At 33.1% G+C, this 19056-nt stretch overlaps 3 protein-coding genes across 4 annotated transcripts; 1 reads left to right on the forward strand and 2 right to left on the reverse strand.

The window, feature by feature from the left end:
• Positions 1 to 619: 619 nt before the first annotated feature.
• LOC143920094 (hyaluronidase A-like) lies at positions 620 to 11000 on the reverse strand. 2 transcript variants are annotated; one of them, XM_077442803.1, is made up of 6 exons: positions 10901 to 11000; positions 2789 to 3150; positions 1657 to 1796; positions 1412 to 1587; positions 1112 to 1319; positions 620 to 1021 (listed from the first exon to the last, which is right to left on the reverse strand). In XM_077442803.1, exons 1-6 carry the CDS (start codon positions 10933 to 10935, stop codon positions 857 to 859), a joined length of 1086 nt encoding a protein of 361 aa, XP_077298929.1. In that variant the 5' UTR covers positions 10936 to 11000; the 3' UTR covers positions 620 to 856. The 2 variants fall into 2 exon arrangements, with proteins under 2 accessions (XP_077298929.1, XP_077298928.1); XM_077442802.1 differs by lacking the exon at positions 10901 to 11000 and adding an exon at positions 3898 to 4054.
• A 2056-nt stretch (positions 11001 to 13056) lies between these two features.
• LOC143920095 (uncharacterized protein C15orf61) lies at positions 13057 to 13908 on the reverse strand. The gene is made up of 3 exons (XM_077442804.1): positions 13619 to 13908; positions 13369 to 13552; positions 13057 to 13298 (listed from the first exon to the last, which is right to left on the reverse strand). The coding sequence occupies exons 1-3, from the start codon at positions 13760 to 13762 to the stop codon at positions 13171 to 13173; spliced, it is 456 nt and encodes a 151-aa protein (XP_077298930.1). The 5' UTR covers positions 13763 to 13908; the 3' UTR covers positions 13057 to 13170.
• A 1221-nt stretch (positions 13909 to 15129) lies between these two features.
• LOC143919544 (RNA-binding protein 45) lies at positions 15130 to 17843 on the forward strand. Its single transcript, XM_077441912.1, has 2 exons — positions 15130 to 15178; positions 15269 to 17843. Exon 2 carries the CDS (start codon positions 15596 to 15598, stop codon positions 17054 to 17056), a length of 1461 nt encoding a protein of 486 aa, XP_077298038.1. The 5' UTR covers positions 15130 to 15178; positions 15269 to 15595; the 3' UTR covers positions 17057 to 17843.
• Positions 17844 to 19056: the final 1213 nt, after the last annotated feature.

Here is a 19056-nt window from a genome sequence, read left to right on the forward strand (position 1 = left end):
ATAATTTATATTCAAAAATCGAAACATTCCAAAATCATTACAGATGCATTGAATCTAAATGAGATATTACATATGTAGATTAGATTAGATTAATTTAAATTGAAAATGATTTTAGTTGTAAATACATATATGTGAGCCGTCTAGTTTCAAAACCAGATAAGATAAGTTTTCAGGAACAAGGAAAAACTTATAACTAGCTTAATTTTTATTTTTATTTTTTTAAATATTTTATATAAACTGTTCATAGATGTTTACATCCTTGACTGTATTTTCACTTTTGACCAATAACTACGAGACTTATCTGATTTTGAAACAAACCTTGACTTTAGCTAAGTAATTCAATAGGATGTAAATTGCTTTGAACTTTCTTACTTGGCCAACATATGGATCCGTATTTTGACCTAACAAAAATAACATTAAATGAAAAAAATGGATCTATCTGGTTTTGAAACTAGACGGCTCAATTGTACAGTATATTATATTCTGATGACCTTATCTTATTTTTCATATGTACATACAATATATTATATTATGATGCATACATTTTCAGATGTACATACATATATCTGGTCGTTATATCATGGGGATTTCATATTTACAAAATAAATATAAATAAAATCTATATAAAAAAGTATTTTATTTAAGAGTAACATATAAATAATAATATAAAATTTGCATATTCTAAGAATACGTGTGTGTGTATGACTAGATAATAAATACGTGTGTATATTTAACCGTTATGATCAAAATACATTTTAATACATATGACAAATTAAATACAATTCTAAAATTCAAATTAAACTATTGTCATTAAAAAAATAATTGCACTGGAAATGATTAAATTAAGAAGACAAGTCTAAGACTTGGTCAACTCACTAACAACAGGCCCGAGAACCTCGCTCACATAATTTTGCAATCTCTCACAATTGTTCTTATCATTAACATCAATACTGCTACCCCAAATTATGACTCCGTTCAATCCGGAATCCTTCATGTGCTTGATTGCATTGTATAGATCTTCCTGTAATACAAATTAACAATGAAAATATGTAATCCAGACACACAAAACATAAACAAACGGCTATTGAGGAATAAAAAACGGTACACTTACCCTAGATAAAAACTCTGAAGTCTCATCACTGTATTTATACCACAGATAAGGCATGATAAGCTGAGCGGAATTTGAAATTGATTGCAATCTTTTTGCTTCCGTCACTCTTCCTATCACCATTTGCAGTCTTTCTTCGGCGTTCAATCTTTTCTTACTCATGTAAACAGACGGGAATAATACATCTACTTCGTTCCACAACCAAACCATACTGGAAACATTACAAATAATCATACATTTTAATATTAAAGAAACACTTTTCAGTACCCATTTTACTGAAGTATGGTAATTCTAATTAATTACCCATTATTTTCATCCACAATAATATCGGGACAATTAGGTATCTTCTGATCGTTATTCATGTTGAAACAATACGGATATGCGTAATAGCCCCATTTTGCTAAAGGACGAGCTTCTTTAGCAGCTTTCAAAGTTTCAATCATGTAAGGCCGTCCGGCTTCCTCAAACCGTCTTGCTGCCTATATAAAAACATATGAATTATTATAATGCTTGATAAATGTTTATATTTATTCAATTTCAAAACAAACCTCTGCTTTAATTTCTTTTTCAGACCAGTCTGGGTGATTTTCACGTTCAATATCAAAAGAAACGTCTTTATAGGAAGTCAGAGTGCCGAAATTTTGTCTGAAAACTGGACGCCATGACTCAAAGTCGATTATACCAATGCCTAAACATAAAAAATACACACATTTATATAAAATGTACTATTAAACAAGCAGTTCTTGTATATATGTACATATTTGTAATATTAACTTATAAATGGGCTTAATAATTTTGATGAAATTAGGTAAATCTAACGCCTTCAGGTTTAAGAAAGCGATGTAGTTAGGTCTCAAATTTCAAATAACCCATTTATATAAGTGGCAAAATAATCACGTTTAGTTTTGCTATCTGATAATCTAAAATACAATTATAAGACATGACAAAACGCTCACGGACATAATACTCAACGACACAACGCGCACGATTTTATAACGGTTATATAATATTATATTTTGTGAATAAATTGTGATTAAATTGGTTTATCTAACATGTATATTATGTATTAATCTGTGATAGGATAATGTGTTAATTTATTACGACACGTTTTATTGAATTTTGGAATGCTTTTTGTATAAAATAACGTTTTTGTACGTACGAATAATTTTGTAAGCGTTTAGTCTTGTGAGCGTTTAGTCGCGTGAGCGTTTTATCTGTGTGTATAATGTCCGTGAGTGTTTTCTATGTATTTTTTCGACCATTGTGGCGCATTAGGGACTCCTGTAATGCCACAATTAAATAAATAAATAATAAATGTATGTGTGATTTACAAAACAGGAATATATTAATTAATCACCTTGTCGTGAACCCATATATGCAATTTACTGAGAAACGTTCGATCTTTTGGGTATTTACTATCGATATAACATTCTTAAGTATTTGATTTCCAATATCAACAAAATGCATTACCTAGATAACATAACTAGTGTAATATAAAGCAAGGCCAAACAGCTTCTAGCATCCCCTAAAATAAGTTTTGACAGAGTTATGAGACCAGGGATACGGATTTAGTTTATCACCCATTAGGTTGAATGAATTCCCATGACAATCCCGCTGTAATTCCCAACTGAATAACACAAACATATATAAAGCCATTCAATCACATCGCAATTATTTTACCGTTAAAATTCTCATCAGGTATAAGTTTTGTGAGCTGTTGCTTGAACTCCGTCATGTGCTCGACCAATTTTCCTTCTTGCGGAACCCCACCGTTCCTGTAGAATAAATCGCTTGAGCCCTTCTGCTCCAACAGAGCAGGGAATTTGCCAGGGTCATACAGAATCGATATTTCATTTCCGCGAAATGAATCTCCGTCGTTTTGACGAATGTCGTACTTTTCCCTCAGATCGTCGAACATCATCCCATGTTTGTGACATTGGACTGTCGGTGAGTTCCAGTAGACTTTGAAGGTCTGATCGTTGTCTTTCGGGTCAACCTGGAGCGTCACCGGAGATCTGAGGACGTGAATGCCCTGAGGACTCCTATAACGATTAAAAACCTGTTTTATAATAACGTAACGATGAATTGATGAACAATATCTAGTGATTTGATAACATTTTGTATCATAATAGTACATATGTTATTGATATGTAAAATATTTGAAAAGCGTACAGATAAAAATAATTGGTAGATGCATAGGCAAACATTGTAAAATTCTAATAAATATGTATTATATTCACATTTAGTACACTGATATCAATTTCTAAAAGAAATAATACCTCGGTATTGATAAGTGCAAATGGTGAGATAAAATAATTCGTCATAAAATTTAAAAGATAGAAAACACGATTTTTATGCAAACAAAATCATTATACAAATATTATAAAACAATACACATATTATAAATACAAATTTTGTTGTGATCTAATCTAATATGTAATTTAGAAAGAGACTTTGTATATATGTTTGTTTGTTTGGTTCGTAGAATCCGTGACGTTCAATTTAATAAAAAAGAAATAAATATTCTATTATAAATAAAACTATTAAAATAAATTTAATCAAATTTTTACTATTAGATTAGCCATGTTTAAGCGGTTTATATTACAAATACCGAGCGAAGCCGGGTAAAACCACTAGTAATAAATATATGAACAAAAATTCAACATACTGGTTTTTTTTTTTTAAATATTTACGTACCTTAGTTACATGTAGAAACATATAAAATAATAAAATATAGCAAAAATACATATGTATTTTTGATAAATTGTGATCTAACTTATAGTACTAACCATAAAATGTAAGATCTGACAGAAGAAACCAGTAGAATGACGATCAAAAGAGCAAAATAACAAAATTGACCGACGCCATATTGGAACAAGCTTGGCGCCATTGTTTATCGATATTTATCACAGATGACTTCACCTGTTGAGGTGAACAAATCAAGTGATATTGCTTGGATAGAAGCGTTATATATCGCAAAACCGTGTACGAGACACATCAGAGATACTCAACTCGCATTCCGCGAATTTAAGTACTAAATAACTACATAATGTAGTAGAAACCAGAGCTCGTCACAATTATTTTCCTAGCTTCAAAAGTTTTGTTAAATGAGATCTTCTGTCTTTCTAAACTTTTCTGTGTTAATTCTTCAATAACTTTTCCCCAAAACATTCTAAACACACGCCCTAGCCAGCTCAATCAAGGTACAAATAGATAAATGTGTATTATACAATATCCTATCTTAAGAATTAATCTCTTTAGACTAATTGAGAATGTTGAGGCAATATTTATGAGCTGATTTTGAACCACTATCACTCTTCCAATCGCTTTTATATTAGGTTGTGGTTATTTGCAGGTACTATATCTGCGAATTATTGGCTATTTGCAGGTACTATATCTGCGACAGGCGCAAAGCCTTCTGCGCATGCGAGTGAACTTATAATCCGATTATAATTTCTTACATTTAATGTATTCTAGACTTGTTTAATCAATCGTTCATTATACATGAGGCAAATAAATTTCGCAAGTTATTATAGTAGATTTATATCATTTAGCTAGTTCGCGGCTTGTACGTATATGTAGGTATTATACGTTGTATATGATAATAATTTTCTAACAATTAATAATATTAACTAATTTGGATTATATTTTTTACTCAACGTCACTTTACGAGTTCGAACTAAATTTTAAGAGGTTTAAAACAAAATTTTAACATTAAACACGCTAACAGTGACAGTTCACGCGCATTCGCAGAAGGCATTGCATCTGTCGCAGATATATGTAGTACCTGCAAATAGCCAATAATTCGCAGATATAGTACCTGCAAATAGCCAATAATTTGCAGATATAGTACCTGCAAATAGCCACAACCTTTATATTATACCGACGTATAAAAGTTAGCTTTAATTAGAGTAAGCAAATGTCTAATACATAACGCCAAAAGAATATAATCATTTTCTAAATCATCAAAATCGACTGTCAGATCGACGTGATGACAGTTGGTTATCAAATGCGGCTGCTTGCCGCCCATAGTTAACTTCACAGATTACATAGTAGAACAGTTATAATAGTTACTTTTTTCACGGTATCTCATATACACATTATTTTACAATTAACTATATATGTACATATATATTGCTTTCTTTTCTATATGTACTATCCTAAATCCTCTAGGAAGTTCAACCCCAATTACTATACACAAAACTTTCAACCTATTTAAGTTGAAAGTTGAGCACCTCTAACATGACTAATCGTCAAGTTAGTATTTTGGAAAATCCGAATTTGATCTTATTTATACTGTAACGTAGAGATTGGCTAGTTGGCGCTCGTTGACCACTGGTTTATTAACGCTGATAACCTCATCTCACGTTGGCGCCAAAAATGCCTCAGTGTGTAAACAAACTGTATGCAGCAGTCAATAAAGTCTCGCGACCCATCGACTAATGATCTCTCTGTGCGGAAAATACCCGATGGGTATAAATATTAAGCGGTTTTGGTCCGTGCTTCGTTCGGAGCTGGCAGGCTGACGGATCAAAATCAATAAACTACCCATACCTCTACTAGCTGCGTCTTTCACTCCAATATCTGAAACCCCTCTACATATACCGAGCATTACACTACACATATATAACCAGCAACATGGACTAGTGGTTAGCATATCTTGCTATGATCAGTGTGGTTATGAGTACGAGTCGTACTGTTTGCTGATGGTCAGACCTTGGTTTGTAACCAGGTCGGTCATTTATTATCAGAGCTTGCCAATTTTTCTGATTTTTGTTGAAACGATTCCTGCAAAATTGACTTTCCCTCCACATGTCTCTCGCGAAATCTTGAGTTATTGTGTAATATCTCAAGATTCACCGGGTTTATCTCCATAGATGTATGTGTGGATGTTTATTGTATAAATTCGTATTGTTGTATAAAAATGTTTATTGATCGAATTGTATACGATGTTTATTGATCGTCTTGTATAAGATGTTTATTGATCGTATTGTATACGATGTTTGCAATGTCTGACCATATATGTCATGTATGGTTTCGAATTATGTAATAATTATGTATTAAAAATATATATATATAAGTTCTTGATGTGTATAGTATCGGTCTCCGTGACGAGACAGAATGTTAAATTACAGAAAACGCAAATATCGGAAGGCAAAGATCGAAAATCGAAAGATCTTAAGTCGAAAGATCAAAAAAAAAATGGTGCATGGTAAACGGTACATACTCACTTAATTTGCGCGAGCAGGATACAACAGGAACAAGAGGAACAGGCTTTTCCTTCCGTATTAATGTGCGCGCGCAGAATACGGGAGGAAAAGTATGTTCCTCTTGTTCCTGTTGTATCCTACTCGCGCAAATTAAGTGAGTATGTACCGTTTACCATGCAACATTTTTTTTTGATCTTTCGACTTAAGATCTTTCAATTTTCGATCTTTGCCTTCCGATTTTTGTGTTTTCTGTAATTTAACATTCTGTCTCGTCACGTAGACCCGTATAGTATATAAACTCGTCGCGTTGGAGCGATCTGTAATGACGAGTGTACATTGATTGATTGCATAATATAAAAATATCGCTATAATACTTATTCAATCTTCTTATTCTTCATTCCATATAATATAGGTACAACGAACTGTAGGGGCTCTACGATATAATCGAGTTTGGGCCGCCATCCTGCGAGTTAGGACCAATTCGAGCATGTTGGTGGCTACCACTTTACTTCCTTCTCGATTGTCATATTAAATAGTTATTTATTTCTTATTTCATTCCTTTCTCCCCGACAATTATGGAAATATTCCATACAAAGTATCGCTCTTGATAGCGAAAACTTTATATGTATTAAAAAAATTAAAATAAACCTAACAATACTAGCATAACAGCATAACATTAGCACCTAGCACTTCGAAATAAAATGTTCGCAATCTCTTCACGCGTGTTATGTTCTAGATTTTTAGTTATTAATTCAGTGTCATGCGATACATTGTAGTAATAATAAAAATCGACCGTTTTGATAAAATCACGTTTTAACGATTTTCAAAGCTCAAACGGCATTTAAATAAGTACCTTTTACGTCTGCTACATAGCAATAATGCAAAAACTATCAGTACAGAAATAATATACATCCAGGCATAGCAGGTGAATGCAGGTGGGTAATTGGACTATTGAGTAGTGTGCGTACATATTTAACCGATAAATTTAAAATGGAACATTCAACTAAGTTTATTTGCACAATTACAATCTATGTATTCAGTGAAGGAGAATTTAAAAACTATAATTTATATCGATCGATAAACCTGCAAGTACATATTTACCCATACGAGCCATATTTAAAGGATAGTACGTGACTATTTTTTGATTTTCATCAAGTTTACTTATTTATACATATGTACATATTTCCGTATCCGATGAAAAACGTGCAATTTTGATGACAAACGAAACTAAATTATGCAAATTACAGCAAAACTTTATGTTTTCCTAAAACGTTCCGTCGTGGCTAATGATGGGTCATTATTATCGACCAATTATGACTATAATCTAAATGACTCATGATTACGACAACGTCATATAGATCCATGAGCATACGAATAGTTTGATGTCAACCCTAGGAATACAATTCAAAATACAATTTGAAAAAAAAGGAGAAACAACACCTTTTGTCAAATCAGACGAAAAAATCGAAATCGAATTAAAAAGAGGCTGTTAAAAACGGGTTATAATACAATTTAAAAAGATACAATACCGACAATTTTTCGAAAAAAAATCATGGTTCTTGGTTCACATGTTAAACGTGAAATCTTAAACTGATACAATTTTCGATTTGATAAAATTCCTGAAGTTTATTCCAGGTTAGTTAAATTGAATTCAGGTTTATAAAATTGATCCCCATTTGATAAAATTGATTTCAGATTGATAAAATTGATTCTCGTTTAATAAAATTGATTCCAGATTGATAAAATTGATTCTCGATTTATAAAACCGATTCCTGGATGATAAAACTGATTCCCGGTTGACAAAATTGATTCCAAATGGATAAAATAGATTCACGGTTGGTAAAATTGATTCTAGGTTAATAAAGATGATTCCAGATTGATACAATTGATTCCTGGCTGCTAAAATTGATTCCAAGTTGATAAAATTGATTCCAGATTGATAAAATCTCGAATGATATAAATTCTGAAATGGCTTTTCCCGAGTCAATGCATTCTCAATTGGTCGAAATCTGGAATTGATCGTTCTAGAATTGACACAGTTCTGAAGGATAAAAGTCTCGAATATACTTTGAAGCCGAGTCCTATGTAAATAGAATCGTAAATTCGACATAATTGATGATTTCGCAGAAGTCGAAAAATCGGGAAAAAAATGTCAAAATTCGAAAATAAATTTATCCTTCTTCTTATTCTGTTGCATATTCTAACGAAAGTTCTAGAAGGACATCATAATCTTTCAAAACCACTCTCGCAGATCTTGAGCCATAAAATCCTCATTCAAAATAATTGTATCTCCTTTTTCCCATACATATTTTGGATTATCCATTAAGAGGGCTGTACGCCCGAAACCTTAATTTCGTTGCCGTTCCTTTCTTCGATATATATATTGAGTGAATGTTCATATATATATTGAGTGAATGCGACAAATATATCAATATATACATATATATTGAGTGAATGCGGCAGTTGCGCTTCGACCAGATAATACGTATTTTAACTCGACAAAATCGAGGTTTCGTATTCTCCTATTTTCTCCTCCAAAACTGGACCAATTTTTAAAAAAAATTTCATCATCGGTATGAGAAAGATATTTTCTGTGCAACTATGCGCGTATTTTTTTTTAAATCGACCGTTAAATAAGCACGCTGGACTCTTTTCGTGGGTGTATAAAAGAGGCGATTTTATAGATGTTTGGCGTCTCCTAGCTCCAATAAAAAAAAATAAAACGATAGATGCATCCCAATGGTAGATATCCATAGCATATTAAAAAATAATTTTTTTAGTGCCATAATTGAGGAAGGGAGAAGTGTAATACGTTTGTATGGACAAGGCGCTGATGTTCAGCCCTCTTAAGTATATGAATAAGATATTAGTTTTCTTTTTTTTTTATATATGTAGGTATATATTTGACATATGCGTTTTAATTTATAATTTCGACCCTACCTAACCTAATCCAAGATCTAATCCCAATCATAATATTTTAAACAAATTCAAACGACTTTCTTTAAATTACATACATATAACATTGTTTCATAGCTATCAACTAACATATATGTATGTTACAAGAACTGTAAAAGGACAGGAACGTTAAGATAATATTTAAAACAATACTTTATATGGGTCAATATATGAATATACGATATTAGGAATTGACGGGACCCAAAGAAAAATGTCAGTGGATATTTTAACAACTATAATGCTCAAATAACAATAATAAATGAATTTTATAAGTGCCACAAAGTTAAATTATAATCCGAACTTATTTTGTTATCAATATGCTAAACATGTTAGAAATTTTCCCCTACTCCAACATAACAGATAACAGATACAAAATTTCCTTCATTTTCTTAGGTTTTGAACATCACATACAACACTAGTTTCTTACAATACTAGTTTTTCTTTCCAGGGTGAAAATTTATGAAGCCAATCCCAATATCGTATAACGACCCATATACACATATATTTATATTTATTTTGTATAAAGATAAAAAATGCAAAGTTTAATATCATCAAAATAAATCACAACAAACAATGATAACAGACGATTGCAGACCTCGATGATGGCCGACCTTACGCTAATTTTTCCAACGACTTGTATTAATTAAACACTCACTTGTGAAACGTTTTCCGAGAAACACTCATAACAATTACTAGTAAATAAACACTCAATAGTTAAAAATTTCAGCTGATTAAAAAAGTATCTATACTTACAATTATAAAAAGGGACTTTTTTTAATTTAGTACGTCATAGAAGATAAAGTATGTACCTAAATCATATTACAAACGTCATAGATCAATAAAACGTTTACATGGAATCGAAGAAAATATGATGATGATAATTTTTTTAACAGATCGTAATATATCGATGCGGTGCAAACGATCGACAAGCGCCAGACAGACTGAAGCACAGATTAACGACACGTGTACCTTATGCGTGCGCACTGCTCGCACTTACACTAAGCGAAATCTACCCGAAGTCCCGACATACCTACCCTGTATACGTTCTGTGCTTCTGATACTTTAGCTTCGAATTTTGCCTTATTAAACTCGCCAGAAAGATCCAACTCAATTTTAATGATTGCATCTGTGCACATCGAAAGGTTACTCGTCATCTGATGTGCAATCTATGATTCGTGAAGTCGAGAATTGCGTTTAAAGCAGCCATCCAGTTAATCTGTGGTTCAGTCTGTCTGGCGCTTATCGATCGTTTGCACCAAACCCGTAATATATGTATGTATATGTATTTGTAATTGTAATGTATGATGAAACATATTTCAATTCATGAGTGCTTTAGAAAAAACAACCATAAAAGTGAATCATTCTTATCAATAAAATTCGACTATTGCATTGTAAATCTTATCTACGCATCGAATTTGTATAAAATTTTCTACAATACATATTCAACATTAGAATTCGTTATAACATAAATATATAAATATGTTGACTAGTGCGAATGTTGCACAACAACGCGAGTGGGTACACATTTTTTATATCAATCATCGTCATTGGCAAACTCGACCTTGAATTCTCAAAATAAATTTGCAGTTTGATATCCAAAATATATTACACATATCACATAAGATACTTTCTCTGATTCGCCTTGGTCCAAGTTATCCGCATCCATGATCGTGTCCAGCGAAACTGACAGCACGACTATCGTCGAATCGAATTAAAAATCAACTGAATGGATAGATTGGCAAAAATCCAAAGGTCAAATACGTTACGTAATAAGTAGATCACTTAATTCGAACTACCTATTTCTCAAAATGCTTACACTATTTACACATAAAAAAATTGTACAGAAATGAAAGGGTAAGTTTAGAGAGGAATTTCGAATTGTGAAGAAACAATTAGATTTAGAAATAAAATTTAGATTCCATGGACCGACACACGAGCCTCTCCATCCTCAAAGAACTGGCAGTTTCAAAAAGACTCTCCATAACATTGAGAAAAGGTATTCTTTTCTACTTTGACCATATTACCAAGAAAGGGTTTGAAGAGTCTAGAGAAGATAAGACACCCAACACTAAAGGGAAGGCGAGAGGATGGTCTCCCATAAGATGGTCAGATCAAATTAAAGAACGAACGGGATCGTCCCTAAACGCTGCTTTGAACTTTTGGAACAGGACCGGGAGAAGTGGAAGCGGATTGTTCACCAGATGCCAGATTATAGAAATGACCACAACGCTCAGCATTGAGCAAACAAGAAAAAGAATAATAAGTTTTAAATTAATTAAAGATCACAAATATTAAGTAATATCTATTTGGAAGACATTTTGCAATTATTTAGATATGTAACCAACAGGAGAAACGATAAACTAGAAAAAAATCTGGTGAAATGTGCAGCGACGGAGAGGTAGATACTCAAACTCGACAGACATACTGGTTTATACTAGTTTGTATTGTAGAATATCATAATTGCCAGGAATGTGCTCATCAAATCAACTCAGCCAGTAGTATAGCTCGGTGCTTTTGTTGATGCTAACTACCGAGAGGTCCCGAGTTGAGCCCTGGTTTGACCTCGATTGAAATTTTGGTATTTCTGAAGTGCTGCTGGTCAATATTTGTGACTTCAAGTCGATCGCTTCCTATCAGAATTTTCCAATTTATCTGATTTCATTGTTGAAACGGTTCCTCGTCAAATTGCCTACCTACTTACCTACTACTCGTCACCACTATTTATATATAATTTCAAATGTATCTATGTGTACGTCCATATATTCATAGGTGTCGCTTTGAGGCAACCTGTAATGGCACCATGGTAAAATATAAATTTTTAATTAAAAAAAAACTCCAAAATGGACGTAATCCTGAGTATTAAAAAAATAATACGCAACACAATATAAAATTTAATAAATCGAATTTAAATATAAATATACTGTAACTGTTTTACATAAATAATAAATGATAAAATATAATTATTGTTGATGTTTCAAATTCACTGGAGTCGATACAAATTGAATTAACCCTTTAAATCAAACAGGTCACAAATATTACGTGGACATTTAATTTTTAATTGAGTCTTGTAAGAATGAATATCTATTTTGGGATGCGAAATTTTATTTTAAAAACAAACGCTTACGTTAAAACCTAATTGGTATATGTATATACATATATTGCCTACTTAACAAATATACCTATAATTTTCCTTTGATAAAATAAATAATGTAATGACATATGTATGTTATCTAAAAGAGTAGGAGCATATTTTCATGTCAGGAAAGTGTCATAATTAAGTTGTATCCTTCCTTTTGTTATCACATGGAACAACTCAATGTTATCTTAATAAAAGCTTATCATAAACGTAAGCTTTGCCGAGTTTAATACTATCTGTGTTTGATTTTTCTTGTGTATGTTTCTTTAATAAATACAATTAAAAAACCTTGTAATTCTTAAATCTATTTGATTGAAGGAACTATTTAAATACCAGCTAAAATTATACATCTTAATAGTATTATACATTTACATACTCGTATGTGTATGTTTCCCAAAAAAAAATTAAATAATGATACTTATGTATATGACCTGAATCGAATGAGAAGGAAGTAGACTTTTTTCTAATAAAACATTAAATATCTGTTGTGGTATTTCATTAACATGAGGGCACAATACTGAATTGTATTTTGCTGACTCAACAAATACATATATCTCGTTTGTTTAGCATTCAAGGTACCTATGATACAAATGACGTAATCCACAATATATGAGGTCAATATGCATTTCATATCAGAAATAATTTCACTCGGTAAAATGCATTGTTTTAATTATATTAAAATCTATTATAAAATAAATAACAAAAACAATAAAACAAACATCAATATAACAATTTACTTCTCTGAACCGAAGTTTACATTTTTAATAACTCGAGCCTTTATCTTCAGGAAGTAAAAAATATATAGTAATAACTCCACAAGGCGTAGTTACGGGTTCTTCGTGTCTTATTAATGCTATTGCTGCTAGTCCATAAAGCAAGCAAGGTATTCCTAAAAGTGTGAGAAAGTGTCTATAAGTACACTAAAATATAAAAAAATAAACAATCAAATCGGCGCCTACCTAAATTAACAATTTTTATAATCCTCATTAGAGTATTCGATAGTGTAAGATCGCTGGGTATCTTTTTCGAACAATGGTATTTGATGTATGGATAGCAACCAGTTCTAAGTATATGATAATTGCTATTACCGACTTCCCAATTAAAATTTGCAAGACCGAATTGATCGTCTTTGACACTGGAATACTATAAATAATCACAAGTATAAGAAAAAAATAATTATATACTTGAAATATGTAAAAAAAAAAATACCTTGACAAAATACGATGTCCATGGAGGTTCGTTACATTGTTTTATGTATGAAGTTAACACTTGTGAAGACGTCGGTTTTTTAATTGTGGAGAAATTTCGTTGTATCATAAACGGTATAGATTTTAAGAAGTTCGAATAATACATTGTTATATAATTTTTTTATTTAATAAATATTCATTGTAATTTTAAACTGATTTCTAATATTTAAGTCATAAAATACGTTTCATAACAACTCTCAGTATGGAAATGTCAAATATAACCTCCCCTCTTTGACAGTTCATATCAGTGTTGCCCGAGTAAAAAATTTGAATTACGATTTTAATTTTAATTTTATTAATTCCGAATTATCACCTGTGAATTGAAGATTTTTCAGGTTCATGGTTTGGTCAGATTCAGGTTTATGGTCAGGTTCACAGAGGAAATTTGTGTGTATACTGGAGAGGATGATAAACTCGGTGTATTTTAAGAAGTTGTTTATTTTTCTGTTACGTATCTGTGTAAACCGACTGACTAACTGGTGGTTGAATAGGAACTGCTATTGACTAAGAAAAACTTCTAGATCTACCTTTATTTGTGCCATTCTGTGTGTCTGCGTAAGATAATGCTCAAAACACTGATAAAAACACTGCCAACAAAACGTAAGACTATAGTACGAACATTATAATAAATCAACAAAAAACTTCTCTATACACTGTTTGCTACTGTAGGAATCTAGCACAACTTGTGCTATTACGAATCAAAACCAGTGATCTCATCATCGATCCTGTACAAACATGCATAACTCAAGGGCAACGTCCCCTTTGACCATTACAGAAGAAAGAGTTCATCGCTCGATCTTAAAACGAACGAAACCCAACAGTAATATCATCAGAAAACTGTAACACGTGTCCTAAAAAGTCGTTTACGTGTGGCACACGACCGCATTCTCAAACGAACGACGTCTTAGCGCTGACCCCATAGCTATAAAACACGCGCCCCGAAAACAGGTCAACACGTGTCCTGGAAACGAAGACAAAGCATCTGCACACGGCACGCTTCAAGCCAGAACATATATAAAGCGACGCACCAGCTCCCAACACCAGAGTGAACCTCTAGAGTTCAACCAGCTCATTTCTCCGAAGCTCAACCTCTTCGTACATACAATAACCATTGTAACAATTGAACAAAAATAAACGATTCTCTTCCAAACTCATCTGAGTTTCCATAGGCCGGGAAATGGTCGAAACCTTTAACCCGCTCTATAAGCGGGTCGACCGAGCCTCGCTTCCGAGCCTAGAAAGTCCGCCCTGTCGGGAATTCCGACTTTTACCGTATGTACTAATTGTCAGTAACTTTGCACATTCCACAAGTAAAACAAGGAATAGGATGTTATAATAACCAACACTTAAACCTTATTTTACGAGTTTCGTAATTTTCGATCGTTGTTTATTTAGTAAATTTATTTGAATTTAAGTATCTGACAAGTTTTAAAACATGTTGGTTGACATTTGTTAATTTGAGTCGCTATGTTGGCACTAGAAAGGGCTCTGGTGAATGGCCGCGGCTGAGCGTCACTAGAAAGTGAATTCCAAACTTACGTATTATATTTTTATTATTATTACATTTAAAAAACTTATTTTAATTATGTGTTCTATCGGTTTATACTTTCAGAAGAATCAAACCATCTAAATTTCAATATTATTTTCGAATATACAATCAGAGGTTATGTTCACTTGTCAAAAATAAACGAAATATTTTGGCGCAAATTGTATTACGGTACTTTTATATCAACACAAAAATAAACAAACGCTATATTATGATCTCTTATATGCGTACATGGAAAATCAACCAGGTTCATTTCTCTATTCCAATAAATAATGACATACGATAATATGCATTATCAAGCATTCCATACAATGCAAGCCTATATTCTCAAATGACAATTGCATGCGTACAAATTCGTATACGTATAAATTGAACATATAAACAAACCCAAGGATGTCTGAAAATCGTCGTGGCGATGCTGATTCGAGTGACTACCCACCTTTCTCCAGACTGTTCATCATATGCAGCAGACATCACACAGAGAATGATTTCCGAGATAGTTTTTCAAAATTCGGAACAATCGAAGATATTTGGTTCGTTAAAGACCGTATGTCGGGTGAAAAGAAAGGCATTCTATACCTGCAATTCGCAAGAACTTCCGAAGCGGCAAAAGCGCTCGAGTCGATGAACGGTAAGAACGTTGGAAACTCTCCGAGGCCCGTCAAAGTCATGGTAGCTTCTAGTAAATGCGAAGGACCCGTTCGAGATAACACTATCGGAGAGAAATATGTAAGACTATTCGTTATGACTCCGAAGGCTATGGATGACACAGAACTACACGACGAATTTAGCAAGTTCGGTAAAGTTGATTCGGCGACAGTGATCAGAGATAGAGACACGAGAGAAAGTAAAGGCTACGGTTATGTAAAATTCAAATATTTTTCCGAGGCGGCAAAAGCTTTCGAGAACGCCGATAAAAAGTACAAAGCAATATTCGCCGAACCGAAGAAAAACAAAACGGCTTACGATTCAGGCTTTGAGAATTATTCCAGATATCCGTCGACTCAATCGCCGAATCCTCTCATACCATATTCGGGACCGAGCAATGAGGATTATACTAAATTGAACGTAGTGTGTAATCCAATGTTACAACAACATCAACTATGGAAGCTATTCGACATAATACCCGGACTTGAATTATGTCAATACAAATACGACGAAAGACGACCTTCGGGTTTGGTACAAGTGGCATACACTAGTCACCTATCAGCCAAGTATGCAAAAGAAAAGCTGCATGCCTTCGAATACCCACCCGGTTCAAAGCTAATCGTGAAACCGGACTACGATAATAACCGACCATACGGTGGAAATCTATCTCCGAACGATTACTGCGCCAACATTGCTAATAATTTAAAAGCCGGAATGCCACCTGGAGTTCAAGACTCAGTCGTCCAGCTCGCCGAAACGATCGCACACGCTACGAGTCTAATCCAAGCGGCTGCTGCTGGAACTTTAACTAGTAAGACTGAAATCTGTAATGTGAAACTTCCACCAGCTCAACCGATAGCGAGTATCGACTCCCCGGTCGCTCAAAGATGCTTCCTGGTCTGTCAGCCACATCCTCCACCCATAAGTGTACTACGCGATGTTTTCTCAAGGTTCGGAGACTTGATAGACGTTTATACATTGCCTCATAAAAATGTGGGCTTCGTCAAATACGCATCGGTGCGTTCGGCTCAAGAAGCTCGCAAGACTCTGCATGGTGCGGAAATATGCGGGATAAGGGTGAAAGTACTAGAGGCTGAAGAACGTGTGCATTCCGGCAACGGAGACCTGGAATTGTCTCAAAATAACAATCCCGAAGATTACGACGATCGGCGAAAACGTTTGAAAATGGACGATGTTAATCAATGACCTTGGCTTTATTAAGTTGTGCAAATATTTTATTACATTGTTTCATAGATAGCGTAAGTTGTTAAATATTTTACTCTTTTAATACAGAAATTTTATTATATGTATATTAAATTGTAGTGACCAGCAACGAAGCACATTTTATGACTTGCCAAAATGTACTATTGTACACCGAATCCGATGGAGTGTGTATTTATCCCTCGTCGTAGGATTGGTGGCTGGCCACTGATCACAAATCAATCGAAAAAGAATACACATAGCAAATATGTGCTGACCAAAATAATCTAAGCATAGAGTAAAAGTATTACTGTTAAATTAATTCGAAAGATTTATACTTTCTCCATTGCATTGCCTGCCGTCCAATATAAGTTAATTTCGTCTGTCAAAAATAATTATGAATTAATCCAAAAATACTCATAATTTAATTTTACTACCCATTATCTAAATATACAAACAACGACTAATAAAGTGTAACGTGAATAGGTTTTGGTTAATTTTAATTTTTCTTATGTTTACATTCCATTTAATTTTGGTTGTGATTGTAAGAATTTTTCCTTGATATTGGTTGCATTCAATAATGATCAAGCCAAGTATAGGTACAATATTATTGTATTAAAATTTCACATTTCTATTGATTTTTTTAATTTTTTGTGTTTCAGCATTGATGATTTTTTTATCCATCAATAATTTTATTATTCTTTAACGATGACTAATCGCAATATTATAAGATTTTGTATATTATAGTTTATCATACAAATATTTTATTTATAATATCAATAAATATTTCTTGAAAAAAATTAAATCCATATTTAATTTATACCCATTGCGTTAGTCTATTATATTGTAGATACTTGTCACATTACCTTTGAAAAGTGACATCATGAATCTTTCAATTGTCATCTATTATACTTCATACATATATAATATTATTCACAAAATATGCAGTCTGTAATTTATTTAGAATAGCCTAAATGAATAGTTGACAAATTATATTTTGCAAATAACCAGTAAGAGTGAAATGACAGTGTTGTAGACAGGCAGTGCCGACCTTACACCCAATGGCGCCCTCAATACCCTTAGAAAAAAATTTCGCCTTTGTCGCTCTAATCTAAAATTTCGTATGGCTTTTGACGCTCTAATTTTAATTTTAAAGCGCCTTTGGTGCATCGAGTGGCGCCCTAACTTATTTAGCGCCCTCGGGCGCCGCCCGGCCCAGCCCCCCCCCTAAAACTGGCACTGTAGACAGGCTATTTAATATGATGGGCGGAAAGGAAGTAAAGTGAGATCAAACAACATGCTAAAATCGGCGCCAACTCGCAGGATGGCAACCCAGGTTTGACCATGTCGTATAAAGCTATTATTTTTATTTGATTTTATTTCTATATTGATATATACCGGGAAGGCCTTACAGGTAAATCCCAATGTACCTTCCTATACAATTAATTACAAACATTGCAGCATTTTTATTACATAAATCGCTGTATTTCGTGAGGCTGAAGAACACGAAATTAACAATTAATTAATCCATAGAGACATCTATGGATTTAGGCTTGTACATAAATTTTTACATATTGTACATAAATCAAATTCAGATATTTGTGACATAGCGGGTAGGGTGGTTTTTGCCAATTTGATGGAGGAACCGTTTCAACAATGAAATCAAATAAATTGGGAAACGATCAACTTGGAGTCACAAACATCCAAGTCTGACCAGCACGGGATCGAATCCGGTAGCCTCTCGGTGCTAAACATAAACGCAACCACTGAACCATACTTCTGGCTAATATAATATGTATAATTTGATGTTGATATAAAATGATAAAATTTTACTGTGTTCAAATTTAAATATGAATTGCAGCTTTTGTTTTATTTTATTATTCTTTGCTTAATGTGTTTAACTGTTGAATACAATCATACGAATTTGAGTATCAAATACGTTTAAATTGAAATTCTGAAGAGATGGATGACGATCCTACTTTAAGTAATATGTTGAGCAGTTTATT

The sequence above is a fragment of the Arctopsyche grandis genome, chromosome 12 (assembly GCF_051622035.1).
Source record: "Arctopsyche grandis isolate Sample6627 chromosome 12, ASM5162203v2, whole genome shotgun sequence".
Classification (NCBI taxonomy): Eukaryota; Metazoa; Arthropoda; class Insecta; order Trichoptera; family Hydropsychidae; genus Arctopsyche; species Arctopsyche grandis.